This window comes from Barbus barbus (genome assembly GCF_936440315.1).
Source record: "Barbus barbus genome assembly, chromosome: 17".
Classification (NCBI taxonomy): domain Eukaryota; kingdom Metazoa; phylum Chordata; class Actinopteri; order Cypriniformes; family Cyprinidae; genus Barbus; species Barbus barbus.
In genome coordinates this window covers 24409633-24422233 of record NC_136745.1, presented here as the reverse complement: position 1 = coordinate 24422233, position 12601 = coordinate 24409633, and the positions used below count along the sequence as shown (strand labels likewise).

Here is a 12601-nt window from a genome sequence, read left to right as displayed (position 1 = left end):
TTCTGGCCCACGGGATGAGGGGGCTTTGCTGAAAGCACTGCTGGGAGGAGGGTCCGGGGGCTTCAGCCTCATTAGCAGCTAACTAATTGGAAGGAAAAGACCTCTCATGTGCTCCGTCTGACCTCCTAGACAGCAGGGGAGAGAGGAACAGATAGATGAAAAAGAGAGGGGGATGGAGGAGAAGGAGGGAATGTGAGAATCTACTTTAGAGGGAACGGCAGTGGAGAGATGTAAGAAAGTGCCCAGAGGTTGCCCGTTTCATAACTCATGAGACTTCATGGGGTTTTATTTAACTATCAATTTTGTCTCAGGTGTTTCTTTTAAAATTCCTTAGTGGAAATAAAAATAGACATCAATGAGACAATCAGAAACGACTTTGAAATTAGTTTTCAAACTACCCTTTTGAAAAGTAGTTTAACTTTAACTACACTGCATGCTATTAATAAAAAGTGGGTAACTACAGTTAACTAAGCTTTTAAGGCAGCAAAATCTCTAAGATGAACCAAAGTGTCTCTCAAATTAAATTTGACTGTACTTTACAGACCTTTGGCCTCTTTATCACCATCTGTGGTTGAGACATGAAAATGCATGATACTTCAAAAGTGTTTAAGCACTGATTTCTGTGTGAATGAATCAGATGGTTTTAGTTATTGTAGTTGTTTCCCTGTGATCAACATACTGGAACAGATGTATTATTCTACTACAAGACCTGCTAACAGGAAGAAGAAAGTCCTACAACACTCTTAAAAATAAAGGAGATTTTTGCAGTGATGCCATAGGACCATTTTAGGTTCCTCAAAGAACCTTTCAACAGTTCTTAAAAGAACCATTTTTTCTTAGTGTGAAGAGCATTTAATAATCTAAAGAACCTTTTGTGGAATGAAAAGGTTCCACTGATGTTTAAAGTTCTTCATGGAACCATCAATGCCTGTAAAGAACCTTAATTTTTAAAATAAACCTACATCATTACAGAAATCAAGTAGCATATCTGCTGCCGGAGACCTTTTTTCTCTATTTGTGGATATGGCGTGGCCACACAAGGATGAATGGCATAAACCTGAAATATTTTTGAGATTGATTGTTGATAAACAGATAATGACCAATTAATGAGCACAGTATATAACATTGTTGAGATCTCTTCTAAACATTCTTCTAGAAACATATGAGATTACTAGTCTTTTTCTTAGAAGGCAACAACTTAAAAGCATTTTGCTCTCCATTTATTCTCATTGTTTAGGAGAAACAATCAAAATATTATCATTTATGGCTACTGAATGAAAATTAGAGTGGGCATAAAAAAACTAAAGTAGAGAATGAAGCAATGAAAAATAAAAGGTGAAGTGTTTGAAAGCAAAAAAGCATAAGAGAGAAAAAGCTGGAGAGAGACCACGTGAGACACATTAAGGTTGTCAGAAAAAGAAGACTGCATTTTTTCTAAAAGGAAAGTTATCTATATGGGAGTTTTTGGTGCGAGGGCCACAGCAAATCAAGCCGTTGAGAACAGAGGCATGCAAAGGCCATCAGGTGCGGCGCTGGGATGGTGGTTAAACGCAGCCCCCACTCTACTCTGGATTTATGGAGGTCTTTCTAGACTGCTTTAATGTCAGGTGTCACAGTTTATTTGAGAAACCCTCATAGTTGCACACCTTCAAAAAGACCGGCATCCACTGAAACACATTAAGCTACTATTTGAAGTGTGTGTGTGTGTGTGTGTAGATAATTTGCCTAAATATGTGTTTGTGTGTACTTAGACTCAAGCGACCATGGCAGGATTCATTTAATAACCTTCAAACTACCACCCACAGTTGAACCTCATGTACTTCACATACCATCACAGAAGTTCAAGGACTCAGATTAAACCAGTAAATTTTATATTATAAATAGTACAATACAGTTTAATTTAAAATAATTTATTCCTGTGATAGCAAATATGAATTTTCAGCAGTCATTACTCCAGTCTTCAGTGTCACATGATCCTTCAGAAATCAGATTCATTCAAAAGATACTTTGATGAATAGAAAGCTCAAAAGAACATTATTTAATAAGCATTTTTTGTAATATTATAAATTTCATTTTTGATTAATGTTGATTCATCCTTTCTAAAAAAAATTTTTTTTTTTTAAGTTTTCAAAAAACAAAACAAATCCATTCCCAAATCTGGCCCAAATTTTTTAAATATTATTTTGATATTACTAAAAAACGAATAATTGTTACCATGCCCAAATTCACATAAAACCTACTGTATTGTACAGAGCAAATTTGTCAACCACTGCCATCTTTTAGTCCTGGAGTAAACTTGGTTTTCATTCAGATAGATGGTTACTTGTTTAACTTTAGAGTGCACAGACATTAATCTGCAACAGTTCCCTTTTTTAGCTCATGTCTGATGTGAAGAGGCCTTTGGAGCTTGGTACATTTTTGTACTTTTTACTCGAGTAGATGAGGTGTGGAGTGTACAGCTCCTGGTGGAGTCAGCGGCAGCAGGACGTGAGGCTGCGTGCTGGAATGTGGAGCTCTGGTTTGTTTTTCTGTCTGCTCTCCTGCCTTACCTGCAGCCCTCCCTCTCTCTCCATCCCTGCCGCTGGATCTAATTAGAGCGAAGGAGGGCTGCGGGACTGGAGTGTGTCACATACAACTCAACACAGTCAGGAAGGAGAGCGGGCAAGAAAGTGGGATTAACATGGGAGAAAAAGCATAAGAAATGTAGGGTGGAGTTCAAAGACAGAGAGAAGAAGAAAGTGAGGGCATAAAACGGGGGGAAAGAAATGCAGAGAAAAGTTCCAATCAGGAAATGAGAGAAAAAGTGAGTGTGCATGAACAATCTAGCCTAGAGTTCTTTCCCATACTACGTGAAAAAAGAAAAAACAGAGCATCTAATTTTTCACAGAACATTCCACAAATCTAGGACAACATGAGAAGTGACATGTAATATATGCTCACCTCTCTGCCCTACACATGGTAGACACATCTCAACGCTGGAGGGAACTTCTATAATCAAAGACCAATCAGATAATTGCAGTGTTTCACCACTATCCCCTGAGCTCCGCTGGGAACAGGCCTTTTTTTGAACAGTAACTCAATACCCTGGAAAGTCCAGATGGTCCTGATGACGGCACTAGCAGAAAGACATATTTTACTAAATATGAAAATCTAATTTAGCAATATGCGAAAATTAAACTATATATGTGAGGTCGATTTTCTAGACCTCTGTCCTTGGTACTCCAACAATATAGGTTATTCCAAGTGCTTACATCTCTGTGTTTATCTCCATAATGTCACAGATTATATCTAGATATCAGATAACTTATTATAGCTTCATTCATTAGAAATATCCAAACAAATAAACACTGATACGTTTGGCCTTGCACCATGTCCTATCCAGGCACAATATGTTTTTTGTCAGCAGCTTGGTTCCTATTTCATGCAAGATAGCCTCAGTGGTCTAAAATATAAACCTTAAACCTCTAATATATTCTTATTGTGCAGCTTGTTTGTTTTCATTCTGGACAGACAAATTACTTATGTCTGTCTGTGGAAACTTTGTTTCAGCATGTTAGTCTTTAAAAGTTTAATGCAGGGGAATTTTTTACCCGTAGACTGATATGAGGGAGATTTTACACATTAAGGTTAATTTTTAAGAACAAATTGGAGGTTTTGTAGTTTAACAACTCCCCTCAAAGAAGTAAACTGTCCACAAATGACGTACTACTCTTGTATAAACACGAAGAGACGCTGCAGACTTTACAGATCAGCACGAGTGAATGTTTGACAGTCATGGGAACAAACACAAAAACACATGAAGACAGACGGATGTGTGCTATATGAGCTTCATCTCTGAACATCTCTGCCATTTCCACCAGGCAGAAATAGATGGCTGATAAACATTAGCATATTATGTATGCACTAACATACAGTATATGTAGGGTTTGAATTTAACACTTGCCAACCCGAATCCAGAGGCTGTTTACAATCCTGCTGCACAACTCACTTTTTTTAATTAAACTGCATTAACAACGATTTGAGACAAATATTTTTTCAAAGTATTAAGCAGCACAACTGTATTTAACATTGATAACTGATAATTACTATTGAAATTTATTTGCTAATTACAATTGAAATTACATTGACAATTACTATTAAAAATATTTCACATATACTTATGAAAAAACATGTTTTATATCAAATGTACCATTTTTTCCTTTATGCATGTGTTTGTTGCAAATCATCATATTTGGGGGTCCTTGGCATTCAAAAATGTGAAACCCCTGATTAAATATCTGAAGATTTAACTCTGGCTAATGCGCTAACTCGCATACATTTAGACCTGAGAGATCTGTCTCTGACTGAGTCATGTTTAGGCATGCAGATAAGAACACACAGACTCTTTGAGCACTTGCCCAGTTGGAATAGCTTGAGCACCAAGTCATTTTTTTCATTTATAGAGACGAGTTTACTCTAAACTTGGCCCCGCGCAGCCATTACATCAGCCGCATTAAGCGTGAGAAATCGGGGTCTGCAGCGCTGAGGGAAGGTAAAGTTTTGTCTTTTGGTGTTCAGTGCGCTCCCCGGTGTCTCTCATTCAGAAGAGGCCCAAATCTGAGCCAACAAGCCATCTCTAGTGCCGTTACACAAACGCTCTTTGGGACACAAGCTTGTTACGCTATATACTCCGGGAACAGAAATATTTCAAACACTGTTAAGAGCTTCCAAAAACATTATTGCTCCATAAAATCAAATGGGTCCACACCCAAAATGTTTTATAGAACAACAACTGCTGGAGAACTTGCTTAGAAAATGTAGCACAAACTAAAAGTAAGAAGCCTCCCAGGCTAGAAGATGAGATCTTGGCTTTCTGAAATGCAAGGAAAAGTCTGATATGAGTGTTCTGTCTGTCCGCTCTGGGAAATAACTCAAACCCCCGGCTATTGGAAACAAATGAGAACACACATTAGCACGGTGCCAGATAACACCAGATGTAAACTATTATCACAGGGTTAAGTTAAACTGAACATTTGATTAAAACATGTTTGAGTTTCTGCTGGTCAAGTAAAGGAAACACTACCAGTCGCACTAAAGCCTCAATCGCATTGGCATAATCGATGGAGGTCAAGAGACAGATGTGTCATTGAGAGTTAGTAAATAGAATGTCACTCTGTTTTCTCAAGGAATCAGTTTTCTTCATGTTAAAAGAATGTTTTGTAGGGGAAAGTTTTGAATAGAAATAGCAGCAGCATGAACACGATGAAAGAGATTATCAATGCATGAACCAAAAACCATTGGTAGAAGCTGCTTCTTTGCATAAAGTTAAACCTTTCTCAACTTTGTAGACTCACTGGAGCTCTATCTCCATCAGCCGGAACTCTAATTGAACATGAATTATTAAATAATGAATCATTTATGAATGATTTAAACAGTCTCCATCATGGTGAAAGGGGCTTAATTAGGTACGTTTTCGATTTCTGTGAAATCGGCTAACGCTGTTGCTTATGCCGTTGGAAATGGTTGTGTCTTGTTCCGTTCTGTCTCATTAAGGACATTGTGCACTGATTTGACTGCAGTACTATTCTCATGTTTGTCAGAGACTGACATAGTAAAGACATCTCATACGTGGACACAGTTTAATCAACAACCCACACAAATATCTTTTCCTACATGACTGTACTTGTGAGGCCCTCACTGTTCAAAAAAAGCCTCACTAATAAAGTGAAACCTGTTGAACACAGTTGAACCTGTTTGACCTCGCTAGTTTAAAAAGCTTATAAATGAATTGGCCAAAACATATATATATATATATATATATATATATATATATATATATATATATATATATATATATATATATATATATATATCACTAACCTAAAGAAAAACAATGGAAGTCGATGACATAATACGGTGAAACAAACATGCGTCTACGCATTCTTTTATGTGTTTACAGGGGCCGCAGATGTGTGTAGGCTATACATAGAGGTCTTTTGAAATGCACTTGCCATTTGCCTACCAGACATGAACAGCACTGACATCATACAGTCACCAGGTCTATATCATCTGTGTGTGTGTATAAACACATACATCAGCATGAGGTTCCCAACCATGCTGCAATTCAGATCAGCTGCACAATTTTTAGCGTGACATTGCTTAATTATATTTTTTCCTCTCTTTCTAATACACATGACAGAATACAATAGAGGTCTAGGGTACATCTTCATTTTGATTGTATGTGAATTATTGTCATATAAAAAAATAATGTGATGTGTCTCTTGAAACAACAGTTGGACACTTCACAGGAGCTGCGTAGGAGGAAGAAACAGATGGGAAGAAGGTCACAGTGAGTCTTTCACAGATAGAAGAGAAGAGAAGAGAAGAGAAGAGAAGAGAAGAGAAGAGAAGAGAAGAGAAGAGAAGAGAAGAGAAGAGAAGAGAAGAGAAGAGAAGAGAAGAGAAGAGAAGAGAAGAGAAGAGAAGAGGAGTAACTGAGAAAATGAAATAACCGTGACTTCACAGCTCTTCTCCACAGCCTGAGGGCAGATGAGACCCACAACTCATCTGAGCTGCTCTGATGTCTCTGTGGTCTGTTTAAATAAGAGCGCTGCGCTAATCCGCTCATATGGGGCCATTGAGCATGAGGCCGCAATGGGTTTCTATAACACACACACACACACACACACACACACACACAATACACGCAAAGCAACACACATACATATCATCCTGGTTTAAGGCAAGATATACACAGGACCCCACACTCTCTTACTTCTCACTTAAAGTAAAATTAAAGATTAAAAGAAATTACATTTAATTAATTAACAAGACTAAATTAAAACGATTAAATAAAAATAGTGCAAAGGGAATTAACAAGTAGAATTAACAGACAAAATAAAACAGAACATCTAACAACAAGAAAACAGTCTATGATAAAAAAAGGAATACAAAAAAAAAAAACAGTACAAAGAAGAAACTAAATAAAATATTTTTAACAAGTAGTACTAAAAAACAAAACAAAATAAAGCAAACAAAACAAACCAAAAAAGTAGAATTCAAAATAAAATAAAGCAGAAGAAACACAAATACAAAACAACACAATACAATACAAAAATAAAATAAAATAAATCAACTGTCTAAAGTAAATTTGAAATTAGGAAAAGGAATAAATTACAAAGGTCTCATTGATTAAATGAGTTATAAAGGAGAACTTGGGTTTTTAAAACTCATCTCTTTCACCATTTTCACTAAATCCCTCCCTGTACCTGCCTTTTCTACTTTGAACTATTGTTATCACTTCTTGCTTGTTGTATTCCTCATAAGTTGCTTCTGATAAAAGAGTAAATGAATAAATGTATCAAAATTTAAATGTAAAAGGGATCAATTAAATGTGAAAAAGCAGGGCTAAATGTGCCAATAACATACACGCACACACACACACACTTGGATTGAGCTTTACTAACTGTAGCCTATAGCCATTCATAGTGAGGTTGCATTGCAGCATTCATTTAAACCCAGCCAAAAACACATAACCTGCAGGTACAGAGGAAGCACAGAAAGAGGTGTCCTTTAGATCGCCCGGTGAACTTCCTGTGGATGAGCCAGATGCTGTTCTCTCAGGATTACCAGAGTATATACACAGAAAACCCTAAAGGGTCAAATATCACTGTGGGATCTCGATCACAATAGGGAACGAACTGTACATGAAATATAAGCAGACACACCCTGACTCACACACACAGTCAAGGTGATACGACACGCAGCTGTTGTTTTTTAAAGGCAGGCAGGAAGAAAGTGAATGAAAGCCTTTGCTTTTTCTGCATTAGCGTACAAATACCAGCAGCCCCTATCACACATCCTGATAATCTACAAGACTGCGCTGCCATAAAACAGCATGCAGACATGTACATCTGTGTGTGTGATGACAGGCAGACGGTTGTGAGCTTAAAGCAGAGGTGTTGAGTTTATGTACGGCTGTATGTCTGTGTGCTGACTGACAGCATGGCAGCGTATGATTATTCACAGATGTGCACTGTGAAATTCACATGTAAAGTAGTGTGTGCATGTTTTCTCATATACAGTAACTCACCTGATTGATGTGTTTGAGTTTGTCGATGATCTGGCTGATGACGGGTTCAGGTGGTTTTTGTCTGGATTCTGAGCCGTGTGGATGGACTTTCTTCAGCCCTGGACCTGGAAACCTGCAAAGTATAGACACAAATGTCCATTAGTCATATTAAAAACAAAATGACAGGTTTTAATGCACTCTGTCCATGAAATGAAAGTGATATATGGAGATTGGGGCTAGTTGTCGCAAAAATACAAACAAATTTACATTTTGAAATTTAATTTCACAAACAATATTCTGAATTAGGACAATTTTGAATCACATGGGTGTCAGAAAGCAACATACTAAGCCACTGCTAGAGAAAGCATACAATTGTGTAACTGACTTGAAACCTAATAGTGACTGAGATGAAGCCCTTTCCCATGTGACAACTAGCCCCAATCTCCTGTATATGAGAAAGAAATTTCATTCAAATGAACACTCTCATCTTAATAACTTATCATTTCATATTATTCACTATTCAGCAGCAGTTCCTGGTTTTCAAAGATATTTGACCAAAGCTGCTGTGAACGGCCACAAGTATAGGAGCACTAAAATTGGCCTCTAGTGCCACCTAGAGGCAAACATGTGACCATAGGAATTTCATTTGAGCAAAGATTAAACATAATAAACCTTTAAATCGATTTGTTTTTACAATTCAGCACACTCATTTAATCATGCTGCACAAGGACATTCAAAGATTCCAAATGCACTTCACGACTTAATAATAATCACCTATTTTTGAAGATATTGCTTTTGTTTTCAATTGTTCTAAATTTTCCAAGGCTTAAAAAAAAAAGAGCATAAATATGAGTGGTATCTAATAGTTAGTCTAATTCTGCATTATGCCCCCCCCCCCAAAAAAAATCCTGTTTTGTTGTAGCTCTTATTATAGCACAGATACACACACTTAACCCAACAGTACAACCGCACAACTAGGTCAGACATGTGCTGGCATCTGAATGTTTCTGAGCAACTGGAGCATATGTTGGGCATCATCAACTGCTAAAAACGTGTGTGTGTGTCTGTGCCCAAGTGTTCCCCGATCCCCCGGGCCCCTTGGACTCATGTTCCAGTTAATTACTCCCTATTAAAAGCTAATTAGTGTTGATGCACACGGGCATATTGGTGCAAGCACTGAGGCGACAGAGAGACAGCGAGTGACAGATCCGATACCGTCACGGCACCAACCTCAACTTATCCACTGAAGCCCATGCTCATCAAGAACATACACTGTACTTTTGTGTTGTTTTTCATTAAAAAAGTATTAAATATATTCATATAAAATATATATGTACTTATATATGTACAAATTGTACTGAAAAACAAGACAAAAAATGAATATATTAATATATATATATATATACACACACAATAAACTGTATGTTACATACTTATACACACATATAACTAATTATGAATATAAAAAGTAATCATTTTCTGTCTCTTCCTACACTGTATATGAATTGTATTTTCTTGCCTTTTATTTACTGTATTTGTTTTATATTGTGCAAAACAAAATATAAAAATACTAAACTAATTCTTGAAACTAAATAAAACTTAACTCAACATGCATTATTATGTTGTTTTTAGCACTTTTAAGGACCTTTTGCTAAAAATAAAAAATATAAATTAAGAAAAACTCTGATTTTTGCAGTACTGTGAGCTTTTAGAGGTATGAGTCAAAGATATGACCTCATGCTCCATTCTTAGCGATGACATAAACCTGAACAATTCTATCCAATCATCTTTCACGGCGCCTTATTTTACATGCACTGCTTATTCATTAAGCCAAATTACATTTCCATACTTATTTATTCTCCTTATTACTCCCGTTGGCAGCTCACCTCCCGCTTTTAATTATCACATTAATAATACAGACATGAGATCCATTAGAAGGAGGAGATCAGAAGACATGGGCAGCGTTTAATGGAGGATGAGATTAGCTGGAGCTTCATGCATGAAGCGCCCACCTGTGTGCTGACCAGGGTCGAGCAGCATCAGGTCAGCTCAATCCTGCGTGCCTGAAAAACTCAGCTTTGTTCTCGTTAGGATGGTGGGCATTTGTGATGAAACAGTGGGAAGATACAAAATTAATAATACTTTAATACAGAAATGTAATGGGTAGCTGAGAATTCTTTCAGCACAAAAACATCTTATGCATTCCAATTAGACGGGTTTTAAATAAAAAAAAATTATTACTCTAAAACAACAGAATTAGTTCTATTTGGCCAATCACATTGCAGCATTGAAATACTGCACAATATACTAGAAGTATTATTTGAAACTTTTAATTGAATATGCAACACATTTTCTTCATTTATACAAATTACTTAAAATGTCATTGTATTACGTAAAATGTCATTTTCCAAACAAAATGGCGCCGCTGATGGCAGCTATTGTGCGTTGCTCCTCGGTGTTTGTATTGTTTTTGTTTGTTTTTCCTGTTTTTTGTTTTTCAAATAAGATCAGCTTTACCAGGGATGATCTACTGAACATTCGGCAGAACACACCACAAAATCTTCTACCGGTTTTTGATTTTTCGGACGTTTTGCTGGACATTGTAGTTGGCGGAGCTGTAGCTCTGGTCAAACGCTTCAGGAGGCGCAGACGGGGAAAGAGAGCCGGCGCGCTCGTGAAACTTCGTCAGCGCGGATTTAGAACGGCGTTGCCTAGCATCCATCTGGCGAATCTCCGCTCTCTACCCAACAAAACGGACGAACTCCTTCTGCTCTCCCGGACAAACAAGGACTTTTCTAACTCTGCTGCTCTATGTTTCACGGAAACCTGGTTGAATGGCGACATACCGGACAGCGCGATCCATCTGCCTAATTACCAGCTGATAAGAGCAGATCGGGACACAGAATCAACGGGGAAATCGCGCGGCGGCGGGACATGCTTTTACATCAATGAGAGGTGGTGTACAGATGTAACTGTTTTAAAGAAGATGTGCTGCTCAGATCTAGAAACGCTCTTCATTAACTGCAAGCCGTTCTATTCGCCGCGGGAGTTCTGCTCGTTCATTCTCGTGAGTGTTTACATTCCACCGCAAGCGCACGTGAGCACAGCTCTACAGAAACTCGCTGATCTGATCACAGAGAGTGAACAACAACACCCGGACTCTGTTTTAATCATTCTCGGGGACTTTAATAAAGCAAATCTCTCCCGTGAACTGCCAAAATACAGACAGCATGTTACATGTCCCACCAGAGACAGTAATATATTGGATCACTGTTACACAACAATAAAGGACGCATATCACTCGGTTCCACGAGCAGCTTTAGGACTCTCTGATCACTGTTTGGTTCATCTTATTCCATCCTACAGGCAGAAACTTAAGTCTGCGAAGCCTGTATTAAGATCTGTTAAAAGATGGACTAACGAAACAGAGCGGGATTTACAAGCCTGTTTCGACCTGACTGATTGGTCTGTTTTTGAAGCTGCAGCAAATGACCTGGACGAGCTCACAGAGACTGTAACATCATATATCAGTTTCTGTGAGGACATGTGCATTCCTACCAGGACTCATCTATTCTACAACAATGACAAACCATGGTTCACTGCCAAACTCAGACAGCTCCGTCAGGCCAAAGAAGATGCTCACAGAAAGGGGGATAAAGTCTTGTACAAACAGGCCAAATACACACTGGAAAAGGAGATCAGAGTGGCAAAGAGGAATTATTCTGACAAGCTCAGGAACAAATTCTCTTCCAGCGATCCGGCTTCAGTGTGGCTTGGATTAAAGGACATCACCAGCTACAAAACACCACCCCCCAGCACTCTGGAGAATCAACACCTGGCAGACGACTTAAACGAGTTCTTTTGTCGTTTTGAACGATCACCCCACACCCGCCCAGAACACCCCTCCACACAACCATTCACACCTCCAGCAACCCCTCTCTCCCCCACACCTACAATTCAAATCAGCGAAGACGATGTGTGCCAGGTCTTCAGGAAAAACAAAAGAAGGAAAGCACCTGGTCCAGATGGTGTGTCACCAGCCTGCCTAAAAATCTGTGCTGAGCAGCTGGCCCCCATCTTCACACAGATCTTCAATAGATCACTGGAGCTGTGTGAAGTCCCCTCATGCTTCAAACGCTCCACCATCATCCCCGTCCCAAAGAAGCACAAAATTACTGGACTAAATGACTACAGACCTGTGGCACTAACGTCTGTAGCCATGAAATCATTCGAAAGACTGGTTCTGGCTCATCTGAAGGACATCACTGGACCCTTACTGGACCCCCTGCAGTTTGCCTACAGAGCAAACAGATCTGTGGATGATACAGTCAACATGGGACTGCACTTCATCCTGCAGCATCTGGACAGACCAGGGACTTATGTGAGGATCCTGTTTGTGGACTTCAGCTCTGCTTTTAACACCATTATCCCGGAAACCCTTCAAAATAAACTAACTCAGCTCTCCGTCCCCACCTCCGTCTGCCAGTGGATCAACAGCTTCCTGACAGACAGACAGCAGTTAGTAAAGCTTGGCAAATTCTCATCCAGCAC

At 38.6% G+C, this 12601-nt stretch overlaps 1 protein-coding gene across 1 annotated transcript in view; it reads right to left on the bottom strand.

The window, feature by feature from the left end:
• The window catches only part of LOC306882977 (glypican-3), a 152326-nt gene that overhangs the window by 34157 nt on the left and 105568 nt on the right, over positions 1–12601 (bottom strand). Inside the window, exon 6 of the mRNA XM_079438015.1 lies at positions 8072–8183. Within this exon, the coding sequence (XP_079294141.1) occupies positions 8072–8183 (112 nt within the window). The remainder of the gene's footprint in view (positions 1–8071; positions 8184–12601) is intronic.